The sequence below is a fragment of the Gopherus evgoodei genome, chromosome 1 (genome assembly GCF_007399415.2).
Source record: "Gopherus evgoodei ecotype Sinaloan lineage chromosome 1, rGopEvg1_v1.p, whole genome shotgun sequence".
Lineage (NCBI taxonomy): Eukaryota > Metazoa > Chordata > Testudines > Testudinidae > Gopherus > Gopherus evgoodei.
The window spans coordinates 110,334,779-110,351,584 of record NC_044322.1 but is presented as its reverse complement, the minus strand read 5'-3'; the positions used below and the strand labels follow the sequence as shown (position 1 = coordinate 110,351,584).

General features: G+C 46.3%; 1 protein-coding gene and 1 long non-coding RNA gene across 2 annotated transcripts in view; one reads left to right on the top strand and one right to left on the bottom strand.

The window, feature by feature from the left end:
- Positions 1-167: 167 nt before the first annotated feature.
- Positions 168-16,334, top strand: LOC115654577. The gene is made up of 3 exons (XR_004001209.1): positions 168-394; positions 14,536-14,650; positions 15,511-16,334. It is a non-coding gene; the product is annotated as an uncharacterized LOC115654577 (long non-coding RNA).
- The window catches only part of CUL4A (cullin 4A), an 80,160-nt gene continuing 75,800 nt past the window's right edge, over positions 12,447-16,806 (bottom strand). Inside the window, 2 exon segments of the mRNA XM_030568911.1 lie at positions 12,447-13,925; positions 13,927-13,938. Of these exon segments, the coding sequence (XP_030424771.1) occupies positions 13,851-13,925; positions 13,927-13,938 (87 nt within the window). The 3' untranslated portion in view covers positions 12,447-13,850.

The window sequence follows — 16,806 nt, the reverse complement described above, 5'->3', positions numbered from 1 at the left end:
AGGGGCGAATATCGCGAGAAGCTACGAGCTGACGGGGAAGCGGCCCTTCCGCCGCCCCCTCGGTCTTGGCAGGGTTCCTAGCCTGGCCGCGGACCTGCTCGGCACCCACGTGGTACAACATCCCCCCCCCCTCTGCGCCATCCCGTGTTCCCCCGCGGCAGCGCGTGCCCTGAACCTTGCGCCTGCGCGTGGCTCCGTCTGTGCAGCCGGGACTGACCCCTCCCGCTCCCATCCCGGCTGCGGGCAGAGGGGGCGGGAGCAGAGCCTGGCCCGGGCCGGCCTGTCAGAGCGAGGCAGGAAGCGATTAAGCGCCTTGGTGGGGTCAGTTGAAACAAGAGGGGCCACTGCCCAAAGCAGAGCAGGGCACCTGCAAGGCTGGTCGGTGAGGGGGCAGGTGGGTTCCACTGGGGGCTGCTTAGCAATGCGGGGGCTGTGTTGGCAGCAGGGAGCGAAGATGTCAGTGAGAAAACCGCTTGGTTCGGAGTAGTAGCCTTGTTAGTCTGTATCAGCAAAACAACAAGGAGTCCCCTGCGGCACCTTAGAGCCTAGCAAATGTATTTGGGCACAAGCTTTCGTGGGCTAGAACCCACTTCAGTGGATGCAGGGCATGGAAATACAGTAGGAAGATATATGTATATATACACGCAACACATGAAAAGATGGGAGTTGCCTTACAAGTGGCAAGGGAGGTCAGTGTTAGACAATTCAAGTAAAATGGAAGTGGGCTACTCTCAAAAGTAGACTAGCAAGGGAGGAAATCACTTTTGTGATGGTAATGAGGGCAATGTAATCAGCGTGGTCCATTTCAAATAGGTGACAAAAAGGTGAGAGTAACAGTAAGGGGAAATCACTGTGGGGAAATTAGTTTCTGTAGTGACTCAACCACTACCAGTCTTTATTCAGGTCTAATTTGATGGTGTCCAGTTCGCAAATTAATTCTAGTTCTGCAGTTTCACGTTGGAGTCTGTTTTTGAAGTTTTTTTTGTTGAAGGATTGCCATTTTTAAGTCTGTTGTTCAGTGGCCAGGGAGATTGAAGTGTTCATTGGCTGCTTGTAAGTGTTGCACAACTTAAAAGTCCAGGGCATGAGGCATGCCCCTACCTGGGCACACTAAACTAACTGAACTAAACTACTTTAACTGTAGGTACTACTAACTATGAACTAAGAGTCCAAGAGGGAAGCTGCAGCCACACAGTGGCAGAGCAGTTCCAATGAACCTTTACTGGTAGCAAGAAGGAACTGAGGGTGGGGGGAGCATGCAACACCCCTTATGCTGCACCATAGAGGCACCACTCCAGGGGTCGCTTAGGGCACTCCGCTACAGGTACTGCTAGGGTACAAACTTTTGGCACTGGTACATATGGCGAGCACACATGTCTTGTGGAATGCACATGAGCAATCACTCAAAGAACTCATATTTAACCTTAAGTTAAAGCCAGGGCCAGCTTTAGGCCTATTGCACCAATTCCCCTGAATCGGGCCCCGTGCCCAGTAAGAATCCTTCCCCAGCTAGAGGCACCTTTTTAATTTTACTCACCTGGCAGTGCTCCAGGTCTTCAGCGGTGGGTCCTTCAGTGCTGCCGAAGACCTGGAGCGAGTGAGGGGACCGGCTGCCGAAGTGCCGCTGAAGACTCGGTGCAGCGCCTAGTGAGTACAAGCCCCATGTGGTTTTTTGTTGTTTTTTAAATCATCCCTGCTAGGGCCCCATTGAAACTGTTCAAATTGGGCCCTGGACTTCCTAAAGCCAGCCCTGGTTAAAGCTGAAACTATCTGCCACTTCTTCAGCCAAAAATCTTCCTTAAGAGAAGGTTTGCATCAGCTTCCAAAACTTGGTAGAAACTTGAGGTTCATTTTAAGATTGATTCCACTTTATAAAAACAAAAGGACTACATGTTGGAAACTATGGAAAATCACAACTTTTAACTGAGCCCGCTTAGTTCTGTCAGCCTTTCATTTTCCCTTCTAGCTTTATATTAAAAGACACAATATTTATACTTCACAGGTGGCGAATTAGAAATGTGAGCTGTAGAGCATTCATATTGTGTTTCATACATGTCTGATATCTCTGTGTTCCATCAACATAACCTTTGAAATTTCCATATAGTACCATAATTTAATCTCACATGATCTAGCTGTTTGGATACAGAGATACACTAACTCTTTGTACAGCCCATGGAATCTTTGTATGCAGTGTTGTTATAACCATGTTGGTCCCAGGGATATTAGAAAGACAAGGTGGATGAGGTAATACATTTTATTGGACCAACCTTTGTGAAAGCTCAAAAGCTTGTCTCTGTCACCAACAAATGTTGGTTCAATAAAAGAGATTACCTCGCCCACATGGAATCTTGTGAACTATGGAAATGTCTCAGTCTGCTTTTGCCTAATCAGAAATTGTTAAAAGATAACCCTATGAAAGTCAAGGCTACACAATCACTGTATTATTAAAAGATATTGAAAGTTTCAATAGGACACTGAAGATGACCATATAATGGACAGCTATGCTTCATAATTCTAGGTTAAGGGAACCTAGGTGAGGTTGTTTTGTGAAGTTAACTTGCACTTTTGCATACTTTAAAAAAAGGGGAGAAGGGCTTATAGTTTAGGATTTATAAGTTTATAAGATTTACAGATCCAGACTAACACGGCTACCCCTCTGATACTTAGGATTTATAGATTTTTCTAAAATTCACGTGTTTGAGAAAACTAGAAAATTCTATTACGACTTCTTCAGATAACCCGGTACAGAAAAGCAGCAAAGTAGTGTTAGCCAGTGCATTTAGGTAATGTTTATATACACCACATGTATACCTATTTATTATATAAATAACATGTATGTGTCTGCTGGGTAACTATGCTAAGTTGTACACTGCATATTTTGCTCATTTATGCTTAGGCACGTATCCATGAGGCCCTGAGAGACATATAGTTCAGCACTTGGCTTAAGCAAATACAAAAACTGTCAAAAGCTAGATATTGAGCATTATGAAACAAAGGTACAATGTAGTACAAGGAAATAATGAAAGATGTATGAACGCTTTGTATTAGGGAGTATCTTCATGCCCCATAACATTTGGTATTAATATTCAAACGAAAAGATGGGAAAGTACAAGGAGGCACCAAAAGACAAAGCTGGCTTGTTGAAGTTTAAGTACTGTTACCTGTGAACAGCTATGCTATAAAAGATGGCCAGTTTAAAGGGGCATTTGGAAGCACATTCTCTGTCTAAGATGAACTGAACGTACTGCGAGACTTCAGTTCCCAGGAAGATGATGATGTATTAACTTTTCATGCACTGTAGCGTGTTTTGTCTTTAGACAATAAATTTTGCTGAGCTTGGTTATGCAGTCTCTTGAATGTTCTTAATATCAAACTGCAAGTGTAGTCAATTCATTGGCTATACCTTTTAGTCCATAAAAATGTGTTGTCATAAAGATAGTTAGCTGCTGTAGCGGAAAAGAAGATATGGAGCACAGGACATTCAATCATGTCGTAATATGATTGTTTTTCCTGTCCAGCTTGGTTAAAGGATATTCTCTCGCTCGTGCTTTAGAACTATTTGTTTTACCACTGAAATTCTGTTTCTAGTAATATCTTGTATTATAAATCAGTATCTCAAAATACATTGTGGTAGGGTTTTTCTGCTTCTAACACCCCAGACCTGAGAGCATTTATGTTTCATGGTGCAGAGAATGGAGGAGGGTGAGCACTACTGCCTGACCCTTCATCAGAGAGGTACATCACTTGGTCACTTTCCTCATCATGGGTGTCCTCACTAAATTACTCAGTCCTGGGAGAAATCTTTATGTCCTAAACTGCTTTTCTGTAGTCTACTGGGGGCTTTTAGATAGGTTGATGGCCAGGGCCGGTGCAAGGATATTTTGCGCCTAGGCGAAACTTCCATCTTGCGCCCCCCCCCCCCAAATCACATACATTATACACAATACACGGTCACAGAGTAACATGTTATAATTTAGAATTTATGTTTCCGCGCTTTAAGTTTAGCAAATTTAGAAACAAGTTCCTCCAAGTCAATGCTGTGAGCAAGGTCATGTTCTATTGACAAGGTAGATAGTCCAACAAGTCTTTGTTGCAACATTGATGTTCGCATATATGTTTTTATCAACTTGAGCTTTGAGAAGCTTCGCTCACCACTGGCCACAGAAACTGGGAGAGTCAAGAGGATGCGAAGAGCAATAACTGTGTTAGGGACACTATCTGTCAGCTTATTTTCCCATATAAAGTTCAATACATCTTGTGGTGATGAACTCCTTTGGACTCGTCTTGCAATAGCTTGCAATTCACTGCACAAGTCAAAGGCATCAATATCTTTGGATTCACCATGTTGCAAAAGCTTTCTCCAGATTCAAGCAATGTTCCATAATTTGCTTTGGTGTTTTATTTTGCAAACTGTAAACATCATATATGAAGCCAAATACTGAACTAATTGCTGCATCATTGTGAATCTTTCTTCAACCGAATGTATTGCTGTGTCAATGACTGCAAAGTAAAAAGTTCACTTTGAATTTTTCTTTCGGGTCATAAATAGGTTCGTCATCTGCTTCATATGTGAACTGCTTCCTCTTCTTTCTAATACGGATTAGATCTGGTTCAAAAAGTGCCGGTACATCCAACTCCTCCACAAGTTCATCTGCATCTACCAATGTTTTCTCAAAGGCCGCGTCACTTCTGCGGCCCACAAGAAACTTCTTAGTTTCTCCAAGTTGATTAATGGCATCACATATATCAAATTCTTTTGCCTGAAGTTGTCTGCTAGTTATGTTGATTTCTAACAATATGTCATACCACAAAACAAGAGAAACAAGAAACTTGAAACTAGAAATGGCTTTTGTAAAAGCCTTTGCATCAACTCGTGATGTATTGCCAGATGATCCTGTCAGAGTATTGTCTTCATAGATGTCTACCAGAGCATCACAGATGTCACCAATGAAAGCAGGATGGAAAAGTTCCCCCCCAAGAAGACCCTAAGACATGATGGCTGGATACATAAACAGACACCTGTTCCTCACAGGCACTACCTCATAACATGCCAATTGTGCTCAGAACAGAACATCACAGAGGAATACTATGCATCAGTGGTCTCTACACTGGCCAAGCAACAGCACGACAACTAACCTAACCAGTCCATCCAACTTTTTGACTGCTTCTTTGGCACTGGTGCGGGGGGTAGCGGTACAGACTGAGCCCGGTGATGGGTGCACTACAAATCTACAAACTGAGGCAAGGTGCTGGGCCTAGAGTCCTGCTGAGACTGCTGTCCTGCACCAAGTGGAGCACAGCCTCCATGAGGAGAGAACTCAAACAAATATCACGCTCCTTCTGCATGATTCCCCCAAGCACTTCTTCAGGCAGCTGCTGTGGGGTCACTCACAGGCTTAGGCCTGCCTGTTGCAGGCAAAACACAGCAGCAGGGCTTAAAACTCAGGACAGGGGCCGCCCAGAGGACTCAGGGGGCCTTGGGCAAAGCAAAATCGGGGGCCCCTTCCATAAAACATTTGCAATACTATAGTAACATGTATTAGGAAATGTAAAAAATAACTAGTGAAATACATTCAAAAATTAACTGTAATAATTTGAAAATACACTAAATACATTGTTTAAAAACATTAAAAGCTGTAATGGTCTGTATACATTGCAATTACATAATGGGCAGATGATGGGTGATTGTGATGGTTGTACCAATGGGCTGTCGCTGCCTGGGGTGGTGCTGTTGTTGCCAGGGCTGGGTGGGGAGCTGGCTCTGGATTCAGGGGTGCCCAGCTCACAGGGGCTGGGGCTCAGGGATGTGGGGAGATAGGGTCAGGGGGGTGTCCAGCTCAGAGTGGCTGGGCTCACAGCTGGGGGTCAGGCTGTTGGGGGGAAGGGGTCAGGGGGTTTCCAGCTCAGAGGGACTGGGCTCGGAGCTGGGGGCAGGGCTGTTGGGGGGAAGGGGTCAGGGGGTTTCCAGCTCAGAGGGACTGGGCTCGGAGCTGGGGTCAGGGCTGTGGGGGGGATGGGTCAAGGGGTTTCCAGCTCAGAGGGACTGGGCTCGGAGCTGGGGGTAAGGGCTGTGGGGGATGAGGTCGAGGGGGTTTCCAGCTCAGAAGGACTAGGCTCGGAGCTGGGGATCAGGGCTGTGGGGGGGACGGGGTCAGGGGGGTGCCTGGGGGCACTGGGGCAGCTCAGCTCTGCAGGCTGCTGTTCTCTCCAACCGTCCAGGCACAAGGGGAGCAGGAGCAGGGACCAGCCAAGGACCAAGGGGGCAGGAGCACAGGCACCTGAGGCCAACCTGTGGGAGGCACTTGCTTACCTTGCCCAATGCATGAGCTTTTGGGGTCCTCTTTCTTCCTCCACTCCACCAGACCACTGCTGAGGCTCTTTTCTTCCCCGTTGCCCCCTCACTGGGGCTGACGTGGAGCCTGAGCCAGGGGCAGCCGCGGCTTTCCTCCACAAGCAAAGCCCTGGTGTTGCGCCACTGTCGCAGGGCCCCTGCCACGTGCCCTAAGCAGAGCTGCGCAGCTCTGCCCAGCTGCCGGGCCCCCGCTGGCAACAAGAAAAATTGCAGAGGCTGGAGCCCCTGCTCTGGGAGGGAGAGGGATTCTGAGCCTCTGCCTGCAGCTCAGGGATTCCCCATGGTCAGCGCAGCCGCCGTCAGCCCGAACCTCTGGGCTGCTGCGGCGGCTCCCTGACCCGGGGGGTGCCCTGGGCTGCCGCAGTGGCTCCCTGACCCCGGGGGCGCCCTGGGCTGCCGGGCTGCCGCAGCGGCTCCCTGACCCTGGGGGCGCTCTGGGCTGCTGGGCTGCCACGGCAGCGCGTTGACCCCGGGGCTGCCCTGGGCTGCCGTGCGGCAGCGTGCTGACCCAAGGGCGCCCTGGGTTGCCGGGCTGCCACGCCAGTGCCCTGACCCCCGGGTGCGCCCCGGGCTGCCGCGGCGGTGGTGCGCTGATCCCGGGGGCGCCCTGGGCTGCCGGCGGCAGGCAGCTCAGACTACCTCTCCAGCAGCAGCAGCTGCAACCATTTAAAAAAAATTCTTGGGGGTGCCGCTTTTTGGCGCTCTAGGCAACCGCCTAGTTCGCCTAAATGGTTTGCACCGCCCCTGGTCATGGCTAGAGGCAGCATGCTTCAACCTACTGTCTTCCTAGTACAGTAACTCCTCACTTAAAGCACTCCAGTTAACTTGTTTCATTATGTTGCTGATCAATTAAGGAACATGCTCATTTTAAAGTTGTGCAATGCTCCATTCTAATATTTAGGCCTGCTTTGTCCACTGCTTGCAGGAAGAGCAGCCTGTTGCAACTTGCTGGTGGGGGGGGAGGGGCTTGGAACCAGGGTGAACAGGCAGCCCCCCTATCAGCTCCCTGCTCCCTTAAGTTCCCTGTGCAGCAGCTGCCAGCAGGCTACCAATTGCAGCTATCCCTCCCCCCACTTCCATGTGCTGCTCCTGCTCTCTGCCTTGGAACTGCTCCCCCAGCCTCTTGCTTGCTGTGTGGGGGGGGAGGGGAAAAGAGGGGGAGCTACTGTCAAGGTGTTCCCCTGCCCCCATACCCCACTTACCCCGTCTTCTCCATATAGAGCAGGGTGGGGACATCTACGGGACAGAGATAGAGAGAGCCTGGGGCACTTAAAGAGTGGGTCAGCTTACTTAAAGGGTCAGTGTGCATTTCAATCTCTCACACCCAAGATGTGCGTCTGGCCTGGGCTACACTAGCGGGGGGGGGGTTCGAACTAAGATACGCAACTTCAGCTACGCACATAGCCCCCCCCCCTTATTTACATTAATTCTATGGGGAAATTGGATTTGCTTAACATCATTTCACTTAAAGTCCCATTTTTCAGGAACATAACTACAATGTTAAGTGAGGAGTTACTGTACATGAAAAAATAGTTACCTCTTTCCTTCCCCTCCCCACAAACCCCACCCCCAAAAGTCCACTCCAAGCACCCTCCCACCCGAGCCCAGATACAGATGGTATTTAACTTTTCATTGTTCATTGGGATCTGCCTTTATCTCTAGCCACCATTGCAAGAAACTAAAACACTGTGGTGGAAATTACTGCTATCATCATTGAAGTCCTCAGGAGGCATTCTTCCTTTATGGACCATTGGGGATAGAATTCACCCGTTTTTAAAAAAGCATCTAAGGAACACTTTCAGTATGTTTGAATATGAATCTGCAGCAGAGGAATTGGAACCTGAGTGGGAACTGCTGTTTGTGCTAATTTAGGGACAATTTAGATCATAGGTTGGTTTCAATTTACGTGATATTCCACTGACATATTATGGTTGAATAAAGAATATTTGCTCTCTAATACTAGAGATGTGTATATCTGGTACCATAATAAGAATTACAGTATTATTGTACAATATTGCCATACACTATTTATATTATAGTGGCATAGAGACTGTACAACCTTCAGTCTCAGTCACTGCAACAAAACTCCTCATTGTGATAGCAGCAAAGAATCCTGTGGCACCTTATAGACTAACAGATGTTTTGGAGCATGAGCTTTCGTGGGTGAATACCCACTTCATCAGATGCATAAGTGGAAATTTCCAGGAGCAGGTATATATATGCAAGCAAGCTAGAGATAATGAGGTTAGTTCAATCAGGGAGGAAGAGGCCCTGTTCTAGCAGTTGAGGTGTGAAAACCAAGGGAGGAGAAACTGGTTCTGTAATTGGCAAGCCATTCACAGTCTTTTTTTAATCCTGAGCTGATGGTGTCAAATTTGCAGATGAACTGAAGCTCAGCAGTTTTTCTTTGAAGTCTGGTCCTGAAGTTTTTTTTGCTGCAGGATGGCCACCTTAAGGTCTGCTGTAGTGTGGCCAGGGAGGTTGAAGTGTTCTCCTACAGGTTTTGTGTATTGCCATTCCTAATATCTGATTTGTGTCCATTTATCCTTTTCCGTAGAGACTGTCCAGTTTGGCCGATGTACATAGCAGAGGGGCATATGATGGCATATAGTACATTGGTGGACATGCAGATGAATGAACCGGTGATGGTATGGCTGATCTGGTTAGGTCCTGTGATGGTGTCGCTGGTGTAGATATGTGGGCAGAGTTGGCATCGAGGTTTGTTGCATGGATTGGTTCCTGAGCTAGAGTTACTATGGTGCAGTGTGCCCTCCCACCAACAGCACAAGAAGAACTCCACATGGACTCCTCCTGATGGTCGAAATGACAGTCTGGACCTATACATTCAATGCTTCTGCCGACGTGCATAGGCAGAAATTGTGGAAAAACAACATCGCTTGCCTCATATCCTAAGTTGTGCAGAACGCAATGCCATCCACAGCTTCAGAAACCACCCTGACATTATCATCAAAGAGGCTGATAAAGGAGGTGCTGTTGTCATGATGAACAGGTCTGACTACCAAAAGGAGGCCGCCAGACAACTCTCCAATACCAAATTCTACAGGCCACTTCCCTCAGATCCCACTGAGGAATACACTAAGAAACTGCACCATCTACTCAGGACACTCCCTGTACTAACACCGGAACAAATCAACATACCCTCAGAGCCCTGACCAGGGTTATTCTATCTACTACTCAAGATCCACATACCCAGAAATCCTGGACGCCCCATCATCTCGGGCATTGGCACTCTCACTGAAGGACTGTCTGGATATGTGGACTCTCTACTCAGACCCTATGCTACCAGCACTCCCAGCTATCTCCCTGACACCACTGATTTCCTGAGGAAACTACAATGCATTGGTGACCTTCCAGAAAACACCATCCTAGCCACCATGGATATAGAGGCTCTCTACACAAACATCCCACAAACACATGGAATACAAGCTGTTAGGAACAGTATCCCTGATGATGCCACAGCACAACTGGCGGCTGAGCTCTGTGTCTTTATCCTCACACACAACTATTTCAAATTTGATGACAATATATATCTCCAGATCAGTGGCACCGCTATGGGCACTCGCATGGCCCCACAATATGCCAATATTTTTATGGCCGACCTGGAACAACGCTTCCTCAGCTCTCGTCCACTCACGCCCCTTCTCTACCTACGCTACATTGATGACATCTTCATCATCTGGACCCATGGGAAGGAGACTCTGGAAAAATTCCACCACGATTTCAACAGCTTCCACCCCACCATCAACCTCAGCCTGGACCAATCTACATGGGAGGTCCACTTCCTAGACACCACGGTGCAAATAAGTGATGGTCACATTAACACCACCCTATACCGAAAACCTACCGACTGCTATGCCTACCTTCATGCCTCCAGCTTCTATCCCGGGCACATCACATGATCCATTGTCTACAGCCAAGCACTGAGGTAGAACCGCATCTGTTCTAACCCCTCAGACAGAGACCAACACCTACAAAATCTCCACCAAGCATTCTCAGAACTACAATACCCGCACGAGGAAATAAGGAAACAGATCAACAGAGCCAGACGTATACCCAGAAGCCTCCTACTGCAAGACAAACCCAAGAAAGAAACCAACAGGACTCCACTGGCCATCACATACAGTCCCCAGCTAAAACCCCTCCAACGCATCATCAGGGATCTACAACCCATCCTGGACAATGACCCCACTCTTTCACAGGCCTTGGGTGGCAGTCCAGTCCTCGCCCACAGACAAACTGCCAACCTGAAATATATTCTCACCAGTAACTGTACACCACACCAAAGTAACTCTAGCTCAGGAACCAATCCATGCAATAAACCTCGATGCCAACTCTGCCTACATATCTACACCAGCGACACCATCACAGGACCTAAACAGATCAGCCACACCATCACTGGTTCATTCACCTGCACGTCCACCAATGTACTATACGCCATCATATGCCAGCAATGCCCCCCTGCTATGTACATCAGCCAAACGTGGACAGTCTCTACGGAAAAGGAAAATGGACACAAATCAGATATTAGGAATGGCAATATACAAAAACCTGTAGGAGAACACTTCAACCTCCCTGGCCACACTATAGCAGATCTTAAGGTGGCCATCCTGCAGTAAAAAAACTTCAAGGACCAGACTTCAAGAGAAACTGCTGAGCTTCAGTTCATCTGCAAATTTGACACCATCAGCTCAGGATTAACAAAGACTGTGAATGGCTTGCCAATTACAGAGCCAGTTTCTCCTCCCTGGTTTTCACCACCTCAAACTGCTAGAACAGGGGCCTCTTCCTCCGATTGAACTAACCTCATTATCTCTAGCTTGCTTGCATATATATACCTGCTCCTGGAAATTTCCACTACATGCATCTGACGAAGTGGGTATTCACCCATGAAAGCTCATGCTCCAAAACGTCTGTTAGTCTACTAAGTGCCACAGGATTCTTTGCTGCTTTTACAGATCCAGACTAACACGGCTACCCCTCTGATACTTGACCTCATTGTGATGTAAACACAAGGAACTGTACTAAGATCATCTCATTTCACATAAACCACTAAACAGTATGACGACTTCGGTCACTAATGACTTGGATGCAAATGTATTAGTTTTAAAATGCTTAGCCATTTGTTTGGGCTGCAAACATTCTAACAAAAAAGGATTCTAAAAAATCTTTTATTGCTATACAAGTGAGTAATTTGGCTAACAAATACCAGTCTCTGGGTAGGTTGTTTTTTTAATTACATAGCTCAGAATTCTTGTCTGTCAATTACCTTGCTTCCACAGGGAGAGCCATTTCACTTGTTGATGAAAATATGTAACAGCATCAATTCTTGTTAACGATTTGTTTTTAATCAAACACTAGTCAAAGTTAGAAGAGTTTATTTTTTGGGTGAAGCGTAGGAAAGATAAGGTAGAGCAGTGGTTCTCAGTCGGGGCCCAGGGACCCCTGGGGGAGGTGGGGGGTTGCAAGAAGGTTTCAGGTCTGCCAAGGCCGGCCAGCATTAGACTTGCTGGGGCCCAGGGCAGAAAGCTGAAACCCCACTGCATGGGGCTGAAGTCTGGGGCCCTGAGCCTGTCACCCAGGGCAGAAACCAAAGCCTGAGCAATGCAACTTTGTGGGGGGAGAGGGGGACTGTGGTGTGGGGCCCCTGGCAATTGCTCTGCTTGGTACCCCCACTGCCAGCCCTGGCTTTTATATGCAGAAAAACAGCAGTTGTGACAAGGTGAGTGGTGGAGTTTTTTTATGGGGGGGGCACACTGGGGAGGGCTCAGAAAGAAAAAGGTTAAGAACCCCTGAGGTAGAGAGCATTGTTCAAATAGCAGAGATTACTGGATTACTGCCTATCATTCACAAATCCTTAGTCTGATGAAATCTCTGCCCCTTGTGTGTTTATTACATAAAGCTTTTTATTTAAAAAAAAACACCAGCAGTATGTTTTAGCAAACTGACTTTGGCTGGTTATGATGTGAATAGGGAATAAATCAATTAGTTAAAAGTTAGGTCTGTTAATTAATCTTCAATGACAGATTGAGATTAAGTGCCAAATTCACATGGTGGCTAAGAAATTAATATTTAATACATATCAATGAGATTTTATTTGATTTAACAAAAGATTTAAATATTGAAGCAAGTTAAAATATGTCTACATTAAATTACAATATTAAATAGCTTTTAAATACATTTGTTGTACTAAACATATGATAAGGGGTTTAGTTTCTAACACAGAGGAAAGGGAACAAAATTAATTCAAAGAATGCAATACAATTCATGAGACCAGATGACAGAATGAGGACTTTAATATAGAAACGCAGAAGATGTCAACTTTTAGCAATGGATTCTTAAGAAGGGGTCATGGACTTGTAATTTATGCACAAAAATCATATATATAAATTTAGGAAGTTATTTTCAAGAACATATTGCTTAGTTAAATTCTCATTAGGCCATGATCAAAATTCCTTTGGTAGCTTTTAATCAGAATGAAACACTATTATGGAAATCCTGTAAAATAAAACAGAGGCTTGTAAATATTACCACCAAAAAGTATCTTTCTTATAGTTACAATTATCTAACAGATCTACATGTCCTTCATTCTTTAATTCAAATCAACTTACATATATACAATATGTATCAGGGAACTCACAAAATCCATAAATCTATGCTTTCACAACATCGAGACTGTAACGCCTTGAAATCTCTTCTCTTCTTGTATTGAGTGCACTGTACAGTAATATTCTATATTCGTCTCTAAAGACAAAACTAAATGATACTGAAGTTTTACATAAACAGTGATACAAATCACTGCTCTAGAGCAAAATATTCCACAAATGAATACCTTAGCTAAGTAATCTGACAGCTCACTACAGACATTTTAATTCAGTTGTCCTCTTGGCACTTCAAAGATTTCACTTCAAAACCTGATTTATCCAAACCAGACTGAAGTTTAGAACTATTTTGAAAGAAAACTAAACAAACATGAATATAACAGTATCATGGTGCATCATTTCAAAAATTCACTGAGTGTTTGTACATAAGGGTTAATTAATTAAAAGAGGTTTTAAAAGATACCCCGAGTGATTTTTGTAGCATAAGAATGCAGCATTAAGGGTCTTTATGAGGTGCAGTCATGAACACACACAATAAATATGCCAGAAAAATTGAGTATGTTTTTACCTTCCCTTCCAACTTCAAAAGTTAATTTTAAACAAAGTAGAACAACATATCTTGAAGAACTCAAAAGAACAAATGGAAGAACTAAAAACTAAAAACGTGCCATTTAAAAATCACTAAAGAGTCTTGACACGGATGATCCAAGAAACATTTCCTTTCTGTCTCATCACACCAGTGCATGCAGCTGGTTGAATAGTCTACATCAACTTGAGATCTGCTTAAAAGTAAAGTCTGGAAACAGCACAGGTATTCAAAGTCCTGAATACATTATTCTGGTGTTTTCTTAGGAAAAAAAGTTCTCTCCCATATGCAACTAGTGGTATTGATTGGGGTTGTCTTTGTCTCTCTCCATATAGTCTCTGTCTATGAGAGATTCAATCCTTTTTTTTCAAGTCTCCAGGCTATAAGAAAAGATCAAATTGCTATTATGTTTAGTAATATAAATGAAATATAAAAAGATTTTAATTTTCAATCCCACTATAAAATGAGGACAGTAATCTTTATTTTAAAAATTGTATAACAAAATACATCAAATTAAAAATGCATTTCTAATATATATATAAAATCCTGATAAAACCTGCTGACTTTTCCCCCCCATTGTTAAAGAAAACATATTCTAACATTTTAATCTCTGATTCTGATTCAACCATTAAATCCTACACTATTTACTTATTTTTCTCATCTTTTAGAAGGATAGGAAAGAATAGAAAAATTAATGAAAAGACCTCTTCTGTAACTGGTGTTGTTTGAGATGTGTTGCTCATGTCCATTCCATATTAGGAACCTGGCATGGTGGACAACATATGTACATGTGTCCCAGCAGGCACAGACAAACCCTGGCCGTGGCCTGGGGAACACGGAGACTCCCATGCAGAGGTCCACCAATGCTTGGAACCTCTCCTGTGGCAGAAATGCTCTGGCGCAGGTGGAGTAGAGCACCGCGCCGATGAACTCTATTCTCTGCACTGGAACTAACATCGACTTTTGTCGTTTACCAGCAGGCCCCGGATTCGTATGTGGCCTGCAGCACCACAACATCCCTTTCGACCTGGATTGACCTTTGACCAGCCAGTCGTCGAGGTACGGATAGATCTGGATACCCCGACGCCTGAGGTAAGCTGCTACCACTGACATGCACTTGGTAAAACACCCTTGGTGCTGTCACTAGGCCAAAAGGGAGGACTGCAAACTGGTAGTGGTCCAATCCCACCATGAAGCGTAGAAAGCGCCTGTGTCCTTGGAATATTATTATACGAAAGTATGTCAAGTCGAGGGCAGCATACCAGTCTCCTGAATCCAGGGAGGGGATGGAGGAGGCTAGAGAGATCATGCGGAACCTCAACTTTAGGTATTTGTTGAGGTCTCGTAAGTCCAGGATGGGGCGTAGACCACCTCTAGCTTTGGGATTAAGTAGTATTGGGAATAGAACCCCCTTATTCCTGTTCTCACAGGGAACCTCTTCCACCACACCCAGCTGCAGCAAAACCTACCTCCTGTACGAGGAGACTCTCGTGAGAGGGTCCCTAAAGAGGGACGGTGAAAGGGGGTGGGGGTAGACAGTAACTGTAGGATATAACCCTCGCGCCATTGTACTGAGGACCCAGCAGTCCGCGGTTATGGTGGTCTATGCCAGGAGGAAAAAAGAAAGGCAGTTGGAGAAAGGCATGAAAGATAGATCTGGGGTATAGTCTGATAGGTTGCCTTGGGTGCACCCTAAAAATCCCGCTTGCTCCCCTGCTTATTGTGGGTCGAGCCTGATTAGGCGGAGGGAGGGATTGGGTGGCTCGGCCAGCATTTGTAGCCCCTGCTCTTTTTGTGGGGTGGCTCCTGCCAGGGTTGACTCCCTTGGCCATGACTGGCTGTGGTTTGAACCACTTACAGACTGGACCAGGGACGTAAAACCCTATAGTTTTCAGGGTAGTACGGGAGTCCTTGAGCCCATGCAGCTTACTATCTGTTTGTTCCACAAACAGGGCCTGCCGTCGAAGGGAAGGTCCAGCATTCACGGCTGAGCCTCTGTTGACAGAGCCGAGAGGAGCAGCCAGGATGCCCTCAGCATGGAGATGGCCGAGGCCATGATGTGAGCCGCGGAGTCAGCCGCATCTGAAGCTGCATGGAGGGCCACCCTGGTGCCCTCCTCGAGGATCACCCAGAATTCCTTCTTGGACCCTTGGGAAGCAAAACCTCGAACTTGGCCATTGCCTGCCACATGTTGTAATCAGAGCGGCCAAGGAGGGCTTGGTGGCTGGCCATTCTCAACTAAAGGCTGGAAGATGAATAAATCTTTCACCGAAACAGATCCAGTCTCTCCGTGTCTTTATTTTTGGGCGTAGGACCGGATTGCCCCCGCCTCTCTCTTGATTAAGAACCTCAACTACAAGAGAGTTTGGGCCTGGGAGGGTGCAGAGATACTCCTGGCCTTTAGCTGGCACAAAGTATTTACATTCAGCTCTTTTCGAATGGGGGGCAGGGAAGAGGGAGTTTGCCACAGGGGGCATTAATAATATTTGATTCATGTAGGGGCAGGTGCCATGGAGCAGAAGATGGAGTAGTTCCTCTTCAGTAGTTCCTTATGTGCCTTGGCATCATCTTGTGGAACTGGGTGAAGGGTACCTGTGATGGCTTCGTCCAGCAACAATGAAGATGACGACAACATCACCTGATGGTCCAGCCAGCTGTTTCCCTGTCTGCTCATGGGCCTGGGAAGTTCTGCCTTCTGGGGCCTCCACCTCTGGTCCTGTTGGTATCCAGGAAGTGGGCAGGCAAAGCCCGCCCACTGCTAAAGGGCCTCCCCCCAGCCTAAGGGGAGGATCCACAGGTCTGTGATACCAAATAATTGCGTGGGACAACCAATGAAAAAAACAGGATCAGGGGTGAGGTCGTAGGGCTAAACGAAGGGAACCTGATGGGGATACCGAGCAAAGAACCCCGGCAGCACCCACTGCTCCTCAAAGGTGTCAAGGGAGCCAGCGGACGCCACCCAGAGGAACTCTGCCCGGATGCGTGAACGGATGGAGGAGCGGAAATATAGGCCCCACAGTCGCAGGAAATCCCGTCGGCCAACCTCCTATCCCTGGTTTTGTAGATGGCTAGTTTGGCCAGGGCCAAGAGGAGGTTGAGAAGGAGATCCCGCAACTTTGGGGCCATGGATGGGGAGTGCATAGATAAACAGGTGAGGGGAAAAGTGCAACCAAAAACACAAGAAGAGATCCAAGAGGAGCCAGAACAGGAGCTGAACCTAGCGCACTCTAAATAAATGTGCGCCAGGG